The sequence below is a fragment of the Citrus clementina genome, unplaced genomic scaffold, assembly GCF_000493195.1.
Source record: "Citrus clementina cultivar Clemenules unplaced genomic scaffold, Citrus_clementina_v1.0 scaffold_1, whole genome shotgun sequence".
Taxonomy (NCBI): domain Eukaryota; kingdom Viridiplantae; phylum Streptophyta; class Magnoliopsida; order Sapindales; family Rutaceae; genus Citrus; species Citrus x clementina.
Window position 1 is genome coordinate 7,858,406 of NW_006263303.1, and position 12,509 is coordinate 7,870,914.

Below are 12,509 nucleotides of genomic sequence, written 5' to 3' on the forward strand. Positions count from 1 at the left end.
TATCTGTTTTGTTATGAGACATTTTTATCCATCCCTTGATAAAACGATGTAGGATGGTGGGATAAGTATAGAAACTTTAGGAAGTCGTAACTTGGGTTACAAATATTCTTTTTGGGCATATAATATACTGTTTCGAAATTTACGATGAGACAAATCAAATTCAGAATGCATGTGTTATTCTACCTTGAGGTTAAGTTGAAAATTATATTTTTTTCCTAGTCATTTTAAGTTTTAAGTTATTTTTGTATTTTCCCTATTTCTTCTATGATTTTTATCATTTTTTTTCTAGATATCAGATTTGACGGCCTTTATTTTGAATGTCTTATGTAGATTATGTGAATTTTATTATAAGATAATATTTTAGAATTGCCTATTTTGGTAAATTCACGATATTTAGAGTTATTGTATAAAGGGATCCAAAATCCTAGTTTTGTTAATTCATACTTTTCTAATAAAATTTTTAATATTAAAAAATCTAGTTTCTTCTATCAATCAACTTTTAACGTTTTAGCATCGTCATAAAAGTAATCCATGTTTCACATTAATGACTTTAGGAACTAAATTACAAAAGTAGCTACATGATTTATGGTATGCGTGTGTATCACATCTCTTGAAACATATTACAAGTTATGTATCACACTAATCAATTCACAAGGTATTGTATGCCCGACACCTTAAGATTCGAAGAATATATATGTATATGTATATGTATATGTATATGTATGTATATATGTATGCGTGTGTATATGTGTGCGTGTACATGTATGTATGTATGTAAATAAGATAAGAGAACTGATAAGTTTTTTAATTCAATTTAATCCGATTTAAAAAAAAAACTAAACCGAATACCAACGCTAACAACCCTAATATGTATTTTACTAGATAACTTTTCTTTTTTCCTATTCCACAAGTAGATCATGCCAACGACTATATGCTTTTTGCCATACACACCGACTTCAGCTAAAATAACTCTCTTTTTTACTTATTTGGATCCCCCGAGTTAGTAAAAACAAAACCATAATACAAAACAGAGGTAGCCACTATTGAAATAAAACACCAATACACACGAGTTATTGTAGCGTAGTAATTTAATAAATTAATTGAAATTAACATAGGAGTTTTGATCATACTCTACCCCATATTGTTTCTGAAGCAGAGCAAGAATTTAACTAGTTTATATTTGTTTCCAATGGCATTTATTGTCTTTTCTATTTTACTTTTGTAGCATGATTTTTTTTAAGGGGCAAGGTTCATTATCTCCTTCCTAATTAAGTATCTTTTTAGTGAATTGATAAAGTTTCCCTCACTTCATTGAAATTCACCAGGAAAAACATAGGAGTTTTGATCATTTCTCGATTAGTTTTGCTTGTTTTGTTTTGTATGTGTGTGTGTGTGTGTGTTTTTTTTTTTTTTTTTTGGGAAGATAGTTTTGTTTGTTTTAGAGAATGATTATTTAGAACCAACTTCAGTTCATTTTGTCAAATCCACTCTCAAATATGAACAGTCCTAATTTATGGTAGCATCTTACCTGCATTGGATTATGAACCATCCCTCATTAATAAAATAATAATGTGAGATTTTTGTGTTAATTAGTTCAATAAGTAAACCTCTTGTTTTAATATATATGATAAGGTTTGTTTTTCATGTTTAAAAAGGAATTCGAGCGAGATTCCCAATTCATATGCTGTATATTGTCATGTACATGTATATTAAAGCAAAAGAAACACCAAAAGAAGCTTTAACAAAGATTGCTAAAAAAGAAAAAAGAAAATAAAAAAAATGATCTTTTGGATATGTAATACTGAAATTATTATGTGATTACAATTTAATCCATTCAGATCCATCAATGAAGCTAAGAGAAATAAAAGGCTTAGCTTCTTCATCAGTGAGTTCCCTAGCCCATGATACTCTTCCAGCGAAGCTAGCTCCTGGCCCTTTGCATTTGTATTGTCCATAAAACACAGTCCTGCAGCAGCCACATCCAAAAAGAACCAACCAAATAAATGAATACAGAAGCTTTATACGCATGCTACCCAGTACCTTGGACAATAATATTATGAATCACACAAGAACCAGAATTAGGTGGTGAAATTTTATTATGCCAACAAACTAGATAGGCTTTTTTTTTCTTTTTATTTTTTTAATTTAATTTTTATGCACAAGTTGTTGAGGTGCACTACACGTAGATAGAGCAGTAGAAAAAAAAAGGTGATTTCATGAGTTCACCGCCCATTCTTGTTGTCCTATGCCATTTTTTTGAGTATGTTTGTGTCATTTAGGTGCAAGACCAAGAAGAAAAGCTGGCCTTTGAGGTTCCACTGAAAAAGGGCATGCTGACAAATACCTAAACCCATCTACACAGCAGGGAATTGGAAATTAAAAGGGTAATGGCACCGTCCCATGCTTGTATGTCCACTACCCCAAAATGTGTTACCAAAGATTATCATTCACAACAAGGATATATATATCTAGAGCAATATTTGATCCTTCCCGAGAGTTTTATCACTCACTCAATGAATTTATGCCACATGGTCATTTGATACCTAATTTTACCAGAAGTTAAAAAAATAGGAATTTTTTTTTTAAGGTTAATGGATTTAGTATATCTTTCCAAATTTTTATAGAGCACTTGATGTTTTGTCCAATAAATCTAAAAGTGGAACATATTATTTTTCAAAATTAAATTTAATAAATACTAAAATGGGACCCAGTGTTATGCCATTTGACAGAGCATTAGCGACTGGTGGGCTAGCCCATAGAAGTATGTGAAATACTTCGTATGGAGGAACAATTTGATCATTTAAGGTATGTATAATTGACAAAAATATTGGTGCTTTGTACGAAAAATATTATCTGAAATTTTTTTTTAAGTCAAGCCGAGCACCAGACCAGCCAAAATGGGTGGTTTTGTAGTGTTTGGCTTGTGGGGAAAAAATTCTGGCAATATTTCGTGGGCAATTAGAAATACTATTTTTAATTCGACCCCTCTAACTCTGAAATTATGACATTTAGCCACTCCCTTTTTTTGTTCTACCTAACCCCTAGAGCTTTACTACTGTGGCATTCTGGTCTTTCCTGATAACTGATTAATATTATATGCGGGGGAAGAGAGTGAGAGAATATAACTTACATTTCACGATTAGGATCACCCCAATTGTACCACCCTTTGGGAATGATAATGTTGTCCATGTCAGTGTAAGCAAAGACAACGCGAGAGAAGGGACCCCAAGCCCTTCCTAAATAGAGAGCTCCTGAGCCCGTGACCTTACAGTTCACAAAAGAGAACCCTGTGTCTTCTAGAAGACTGCTTCTCCCTTGTGCTGTCAATGCCCCTGTGTATTGTGCAATTGCATGCACGTGACATCCCTACGACCAATCAAAGCTTAAATTAAAGAACACATAGAACAGATTAGACGTAATTGAAAGTGTTTATGCTCATGTGTGTGATGTCTGCACTTTACAAACTCGTCTTTTTACAACAGGAAAAAGAGTTTTTCTATTGATAATACAATTGAGTGACTCTGTACTTTGTATAGAATATGAACGTCCGCACCTAAGTATGACTCGGAACATAATTAATGTAAAGGAAATAAGGATGAGAAATTAATTAACCTCAAATAGGGAAAGGGCATTGCCAAAGATGAAATCAACAGAGCCTTCAATGTAACAATCTTTGTAATAGTGTCTACCGACATGATCATAGAGTGTGTCCTGTGCTCCCAAGAATTTACAACCCCAAAATGTTGCTGTATCTGCTGATATTCTAAATGCCACTGCTTGCTTTCCTACAGCTCCTGGTGCTGGAACTGGTGTTGTGTTCTGCATTCACAAACAACATTTAATTTGCTTGAACAATTGGACAGACAGAGATAGCCAATATGATATTACCTTGAAGGTGATGTTCTTGGCAATGAAATAAGGAGCATTGACAGCAAAAGTTGCGGAAGCCCAGGTGCCTATTGGTTGCCCTCTTGGGCCACGAGTTTGAGCTGTGTCTCCCCATTGAACAATTGTTTTATCTGCGCCTGCTCCTTCTATGGTTATGAATGATTTGAATGGTGGTATGTTAACCTTCTCTCTGGACAGACACCAAAAAAAAAAAAAAAAAAGAGGTATTAATGATTCAATTTCAAGAAAATACAATTCAAAGTTTGGTATCAAGAAGAAACAAAACGACAGTTCATCAACTAGAGTACTTCAAGAGAATTTTGATCAGGAAGAAAAAGACACAATAAAAAACAAAAACTAGAATCACATTTTCATCAACCACTCTTAACAAGAAAAAAACATGCTAGCATGTGAGTCTGGACAAGCTCTACAGTCCAAGTAAAATTAATCACATGACCCCATAACAACATGACATAGCCAAATTGTTACGGCACTCACTTGTAGACTCCTGCATGGACTTTGATAACCACTCTGACGAGATTGATGAAAGGAAGAGAATCAATGGCATCTTGAATTTTGGTGAAGTCTCCAGCAGCCGGGTTCTTGGCCACGGTTAACGTGTATGCAGGGAAGAGCTTGTTCTTCGCTGACTTAAAGACCGAGTGTTTTAACCTTCCAACAAAATTGACCCACTTCATGAATTGTTGTTCTGAGAATTGGGTTCTGGTCATATTCCTTGTTTGTTGCTTCCCTACAGAGTTTCTTGGTCTCAGCCCTTTGGTGTGGCATAATGTTTGGCTTGAACAAAGAATAATAGTTACAAGAACAAAAAAGAGAGCATGTTCAAGCTTGGCCATTGAGAAATGAAAAGAAAATGAAAGAAAAGAATATGTAGAGAGAATTAATAATTACTGTGAGAGCTGAACATTTGAAGTAGTGTTGAAGGAAAATTAAGCTTGTGTAATGGTTATATACACAAGTTAGCGAGTACTAGTTTAGGTAGAAAGTGATGTTTGAATAAGCTTGAAACAATGACAGAAAGTGAGAGGTCACGGGTTCTTCTAGTACTGACATCCATAAGCAAATCAATTGAGGCCACAAGACAGGTTGCACTTTTTGCATTTTTTATTTGTTCTTGTGTTTTTCTAAAATTTGTTCTTGCATTTTTGTTGTCGCTGCTGCTGCTTATTGGTATTGCCCGTGAGTCTCTCTCTCTCTCTTTCTGTTAGTGCGTGAATGTGAATATATTTTTAATGGGATAATGAGATAATGAGAGATGTCTCAATGCAATTAGATTATTCACATGTGGGTTGATTCTAATACTAACTTTTTGTACTATATATATATATATACACCTATCAGTCCTATTTGTGGATAAGTAGATAACCCACCTCCTAATAATGGCCGTTTAGTTGTTGAAGCTAAAATTAGACATGATTGTGTTATGCCATATTGTCAATGTATGATTAATTTGGATGCTTGAGACCAACTGTGAGGCCCGCCAGCCGGGCTTAGACAAAATAAACACATGCAAGAGACTGAAAAAAATGCAGGAATACAACATTGATTTCATTACGTGGAGAATTTGTTCTGTAAAATTGGAATTGCCAGAATGTCCTTGTGATCTCTTTTTGGCTTTTGGGAAGAGGTGATGTCACTTCGTTTCTTTTCTTCTTGTTTTAATGATTCTTCACAATCTAAAAGTGCAGCTTCTCTGAAAATACAGATGGATGATGTTTGGCACACCCGTGGGTCGAAAGCTGATCATTCATCAGACACAAAGACTTTGTTTTTTCTTTCATAATAAGAATTTCAGAACTTAAAATAAAAACAAATAATAATAATAAGAAGAATCAACCAAACGTCTGACTTTTAACGAAAGTTTGAAAATACACAAAATTTTGAAAACTAATTCACCTAAAATTTGTCAAGTATATTTCAAAATAAATTTTCTATTAATCTCAAGTAGTTTGTGCTAACACTACAAGGGTAGAATAGTCATTTAACAATCAAGTTCTTTTTTTTAAAAAAAAAATCACGGGTTACCAAACTTTTAATGAAAGTTTAAATGAACATCAAAGTTTTTTTTTTCATGTAATAATACACTTCCAAGAGCATAGGGGTGCTTTATGCATGGATATTTTAGAATATTCTCCACGGAGTTAACAAAAAAAGTAATTGTTAGTTAATTTCTAAAAGTTATGTGGATTGGCATAATTTTAACTGTCTTGTGTATTTAAACTTCAGTAAAAGTTAAGACGATTGTTGATAATTTTTTGGGCAAAAAAAATTCTAAGTGGAGACAAAAAAAGATAATTTAGAGTTTAGATTTGTATTAAAAAAATGATGTTCTTATATCACTCCAACGGTGTAGTTACTTATGTAATAATTCAAATTCGATAATTTAAGTAGATTTTGTCTATTTTAGACATACTATTTATCACAAATTTATTAACCAAGTAGATTTTGTTTAGCTTTTAGTGCACAACCTACCACAAACTTCTTAACAAAAAAAATGAACCTGTTAAGTTAGGTGAACCCAAAATTTATAAATTGATCAAGATCCACTTTCATAACAATGTTGAATATTACAATTTACACCCTTAAAAATGCTCCGAGTACCATTTATTTAACACAACCATTTGTCAAATTTTATAGGGTTAAATTTTAAATTATTCCCATCGTAAAATGACAATTTTCAATACACCCTCCAAACTATTATAATTTATAAATCTTAACTTATCCTTATTTTATTCAAAAGATAAGTCGGGGGGTGGGGTGGGAGGGAGAGGAAAATTGATGAAATTGTTTTGTTTTCTTAATAAAAATAGGTGTAAGTTGAGATTTATAATAATTTGGAGGATATTTTTAAATATTTTAATTTTATGAGGGGAGTAATCCAATATTAACCCAATCTTCTAATTTGAGAAAATGACAGGAGTTTTCTTTGAAGTGTTCATATAGCTTAACCAAACAATTAAAATGAGTTTTCTAACATCTTATTAATGGTATAAATTTTGCCATAATTTTAATAGTTGTTCTCTACATTCATTATTTACTAATGCTAATGTTTTGTTCTTAAGTAATTGAATAATAGATTACTGTCCAAATAATAAAAAACATGAGAAGAGACACATATTCGAATTTTGTGATCAATCCAATGGTGGATTAAAATAGAAGTGAAAGAAGGAGAAACAATGATGCTTCCTATTGTTAGATCTTCATGTGTTGTGAAATTTTTTAAAGGTGGGTAAAATACAAATTAATAATAAACCCTCGTTTCATCTTTGAGGTTAAGAGTTTGAGTATCTCTGATAAATGTGAGAGTTTATTTATTTGTTAATGTTTTGATTTCATATCTACGAGTTGTATTCTACCTTTGTGCGTTGGTGTGTGTGTGTGTGTGCGCGCACGTTCGTGTGTGTGTGTTATTCAACACAACATAATAATGCAATACAATATAATAAAATATAATGTGCCAAACACAGCCTATGTGTAGGGTATAATTTAGCCACTATAAAGTTACTATAAGATAAAGCTACTGCTGCTGATTAGCTAGTTACGTTGGACCAAACCCTTAATAAAATGACAAAGCTTCTGTTTAAGCACATTATTGAGGTTTGACATTTCATATGGTTATCGAAAGAGTAAATAGATTTGTCGTTTCTTGAAATCTCTTTTCTGATCTAAAATTGTGTTGTAATGTAAATTTTCCTATTCAAATCATGGAATAGATTAAATAAATCAGAAAATAGATTTTTGTTTAAGAATGAAATCTTATTGGAACTATTCATGACCAGTTCATCCTTCAAAACCATATCACATCTCCGATCTAATGAAATATGATGAATTGAGATACTATTTTGTAAATACATAACTATCTTGAATCGTTACAGTATAAAGTATTTATAACACTAATTATTTTAGTTTGGAAATTAAATTGAGGTGATCTCATACTTGTATGATAAAAAAATTAATAATATTTTACTATTTTTGTTAAAATTATTATTTAAATTATATATTTACTTTTATTTTATAATTATAGTCTTTTTTTCTACCATAACCTTAAAAGGTTGTGATACCTTAATACCAGGTAGTGTTAGTTTTGTTAGTACATGAATCAATGGTCAATTTGCCTTTCATGTTAGGCATCATGTTCACCTTTCACCACATCAAAGATTGTTGGGTTTTTATTAGCAAGCTCAGACCATAGCAATGGAAAAACTAATACCACTTGTTTTTCTTTCTTTTTCATTTTGGGAATCCAAGATATTTTTTTTCTTCATCGTCTATATAAACAAACGCCACCACAAAATGTACACATCCTTAAAACTTTCAAAGTACACGCAAAGATTCAGCAAAATGTTACCTTCGAGACCCAGTATGCTACTCAGGCTAGATGGTCCATAACCTAAAATTGATAGTCTCGTAGTAACCCATTGGACCGAGTTGCTGTCCTTTTCTTATTTAGTTAATCTCTATCTTGTTTGGGTAGCCAAATTATTTCTAAACATTTTTAGCCCATTTTCTTTGTTTTCATTCGGAAATGGAAGCTTTGTTAAAAGTCTCCACTAGCAACCAATAATATGTCGACAAGTGTAGTCTCCATTAACTACCAAGTACCAATTTATCCAGCAATTGTTTTTCAACATAAATAACCAAAATTTTGTTACATTATGTCTGACCTGATATATATAGTAGTTTTTACACACACACACACACACACACACACACACCCGCACACGCACGCGCGCACACACACTTTATTGGTGCTGCAGTGTATTGTATTAATTTTTTTAGTAACTAATTTAAATTATATATTTATTTAATAGCATTTATTAGTACTTAGAAAAATACTAAATATAGAATTCTTAAATTTAAAAAATTTAACATTATTTTTTGGTACAAATGTTTAAAAAAAATCATAATTCTTCATAAAGATCAAAGCTTATGACCTTAAATTTCCGGTAGCATGACATTTATTTTTTTTGGCATTTTCCAAATATATAACATGTGAAATAAAGATGAAGCAAATAATTCAATCAAATAATCTTTAAATAATTTCACAACATAAATAAATAGTTAAAACATATAAGATTAGGTCAAAAGTTATTTTAGGATGACAAACTAAAATTTTGTACACATTACAAGATAACCACAAAATAATAAAAATGATACAATGGTTGTGATAAAGGGGATTGTGTTAAATAAACCAAGTACACACATCCATGTGCTAAAATACCACTGCATAATATCATTGTTAAGTTAGAAATGCATACTCTCTTATCAAACTGCACCTCTCATTTCATTCTCATGCAAAACCATTTCTATCATATGCCAACTACGGTCACGATCATTTCATAATGCCTTGAAAGCTGTTATATTTGAAGGTTTTTTTACTATTAAATTTAAGGTCATAAGCTCATCATCCACAAAAAGTCGCATTGAAGCAAGTTGTTCAGCAATGTAATCATGATCTTCATTACTACCATACATATTCTGAGACAGATTAATGTTGGTTTGGTAAAATGTTGAAACCAATTTCTTAATACCAACAATAATATATTCATATGATTTAGACCTCTTCATGTGCGATGATTGTGAATGTGAACGAGTACTATCTTGAGAATTTGAAGGAGGGTAGTAAACATCGGGGAACCTTCATCATCAATCTCATTGCCATTATCATGAATTTCTTCATGAAATATTAGATTAGCCATATCAGTTGGAGTTTCTGCCAACCGCCTAGTTGCATAGTCTTTTCCAAATATATTTGCTAGTCTCTCATAATATGGAAATGGCTTGTCTTCCATTTGCTTGCTTATTTATGGGAATATAAAATTAAAACAAAATGGTTAAATAAACTTATTACATTCATAAAAACAAATTATATAAACGATGCAACCATACAAATATAAGTAATGACACAAAGAGAAAAGTATTTTCTCTATTTTAAATTCAAAATACTAACCTTCACATATGATTTCCATACTTCTTCATTATCAACCTCCACACATTTTCTCACATTGTTCCATCCAAAACCGCTAGTATTCAACATATCAAACGTCACTCCACAAATTTTCTTCTATATTCTTATCATAGAGTTAACATGTGGGTAAGCCTTCAAACTACACCTTGATAGTAGTTTTTCTATTTCATTTTCAATATATTTGTAACTTCCAGATTTGAAGGTACCATAATTAGCTTGACTGTCATTTGCAACTATTGCATCCAAAATGTTCAACATTATTTTTTCTACATCTTTTGTCCATGCTCGTCTTGAGACTGTCTTATTTCTAGCAGTATGATTGGAATCTCCATTCTCTATGCCTGCAAAATAAGAATTATAATAATTTTTGAAACAAATAATTGAAATATAATACTAAATTAAGTTCACATAAATAACACTCGATAAGTTTCTAAAGACATCGATATATTAACAAAAGTAACACTCGATAAATTTCTAAGGACATCAATATATTAACAAAAGTACAACCTTAGATACTTTCCTAAGGACTCCGATATGTTAGCAAAAATACAACCTTAGATACTTTCTTAAGGACGTCGATATATTAGCAAAAGTACAGTCTTATGTACCTGCTTAAAGACATCAATATATTAGCAAAATTATAGTTTTAGATATCTTCCTAAGGACATCAATAAATTAGCAAAAGTGCATCCTTATATGGCTTCCTAAGGACATGAGATATATTAGCAAAACTACAACCTTAGATACTTTTCTAATGACATCTATATATTAATAAAAGTATAGCCTTAGATAAATCCTAATTTTCAAGCCAATTATTATACATAACAGTAGTTAAATCGTTCCTCCAACTCATCCATTGCTCTAAAGCTTCAAGGCTACTTATGTAATCATTATCTTGTACTTCATTATTAGATATATCAAGTAATTCATGCTCCATTGGATCCACATACATTTCTCTCCTAATCATACTATACAATAAACAATATGTAGTGATAATGCGACATTGAATTTTAATTAGATATAATAAAGGACTTTGATGAATGGCCTATTGCATTTTAAGTAATCCAAAACACCGTTTAATTACATTTCTTGCTAAGAAATGTTTCATGTTAAAAAACTCTTTTTTATTCTGAGGAGCACACCCATCTCTCTATTCTAATAAGTGATATCTTGTTCCCTTATATGGTGTAAAGATCTTTTCAGCATTTGCGTATCTAGCATCCACAAGATTGTAGCAACCTATTTATTTTACATAAACATTAGTGTAATTTTTAGTTTGAATATGTAATTTGATTAAATTAAATTTTTGGAATAAGTAAAACCTATAGGAACTTTTAAACTAGTCGACTTATTTAATGCATCGCGAAGTATTCTTGAGTTAGATGTAGAGTAATGCGTAAATTAGCAAATGTACTGGTCAACATAAGTAATATAATGAAGAGTAGAGTATCGTCCCACATAGACTGTATATCCTATTAGTTACCGAAATTATTCTAACCCTAATTTATTTGAACAATCGAATAAGTAAATTTAGATTAAAAATTAAATAAAGATGCATGCAGTAATAGAAATCACTAAGAGATTAAGACATTAGGACATTCGATTTCACCATAACTAATACAATTTAATCCTCCATCTATGCTATTAAAGTTTATTACCTATGTTGACAATGAACTTTCCTAATCTATTCAATATCCTCTCTCGAGTAATATCAAAAATATCCTCACATATTGACCCACTATATCTCTATGTGAATTTAAATATGCAAAGATTCATTAAGCTTTATGGAAATTCTTAGAAAAACTGCACGAATCATGTTGACACATCTCTGTCTTTCGTTCAATTCATGGCATCAATTACACAGAGCAAAAATACATAAATCTCCTCTCGGTCTCATTATGTATCCTCAAATTATTCAAATATTGGCCAGATATTTAAAAGCATTAAACAAAATAATGAACACTCAGCCATGAAATAATAAACTAAAAATAACATAGATTTATGGAATTAAATCTTTATAGTTAGGCTATATCGTAGCCCTAGCAAAATAAATTAGTTCATGGGAATATAAAGAAAATCCATGAATTTAATTGGGAACATTCAAGCAAGACCATTGAGAAGAGGAAAAGAAAAACTCAAGAATTAAACTCAGCTCTTGCTCTAGATCTCTTGCGGCTGCTGCTTCTTTTCTCTTCTTTCTTGCTCTCGGTTTTCTTTCTCTTGGCTTGTCAATTTGTGCGGCTGCTCTTGTCTTCTTAATTCCCCTAATGTTACCGCAAGTCCATCCTTTTATAGTAGCTTTAATTCTGCACCCTAAAATCCTCACATGGAAAGGATTAAAAACAAAAGCCAAGCCGCCACGTTTTAAGCCCATGCACGTGAAGCCAATGTGAATCAAAGGCCAATCCTTATGTCATTATGCACGTGACTTGTACAAATAGCCAATAAATCTATAAAATTATTTGGCAATAAATCTAATAATTTCTCCTTTAAGCATTATTCTTTCCTCTCACAATCTGTAATTATCTCCATTAAACTCCAATTTGTTTCCTCTTTTCGCTTCCTTTCACTTAAATATTCCCAATATTCCTACAATGACAAAATATAAAAATTAAGATGAAAATTAATATAA

General features: G+C 31.5%; 1 protein-coding gene across 1 annotated transcript; it reads right to left on the minus strand.

Annotated features, from left to right (window-relative positions):
• Window positions 1–1,818: 1,818 nt before the first annotated feature.
• Window positions 1,819–4,768, minus strand: LOC18055990 (probable pectinesterase 53). Its single transcript, XM_006451257.2, has 5 exons — window positions 4,387–4,768; window positions 3,889–4,078; window positions 3,613–3,819; window positions 3,131–3,366; window positions 1,819–1,966 (listed from the first exon to the last, which is right to left on the minus strand). The coding sequence occupies exons 1-5, from the start codon at window positions 4,743–4,745 to the stop codon at window positions 1,819–1,821; spliced, it is 1,140 nt and encodes a 379-aa protein (XP_006451320.2). The 5' UTR covers window positions 4,746–4,768.
• Between the last annotated feature and the right edge of the window lie 7,741 nt (window positions 4,769–12,509).

Coding starts and splice junctions, on each gene's coding strand:
- LOC18055990 (XM_006451257.2), bottom strand. CDS start 4,745: ATGGCCAAGCTTGAACATGCTCTCTTTTTTGTTCTTGTAACTATTATT. Junction 4,079..4,386: donor GTCCATGCAGGAGTCTACAA/GTGAGTGCCGTA, acceptor GTGTCTGTCCAG/AGAGAAGGTTAACATACCAC. Junction 3,820..3,888: donor CCAAGAACATCACCTTCAAG/GTAATATCATAT, acceptor TTGTGAATGCAG/AACACAACACCAGTTCCAGC.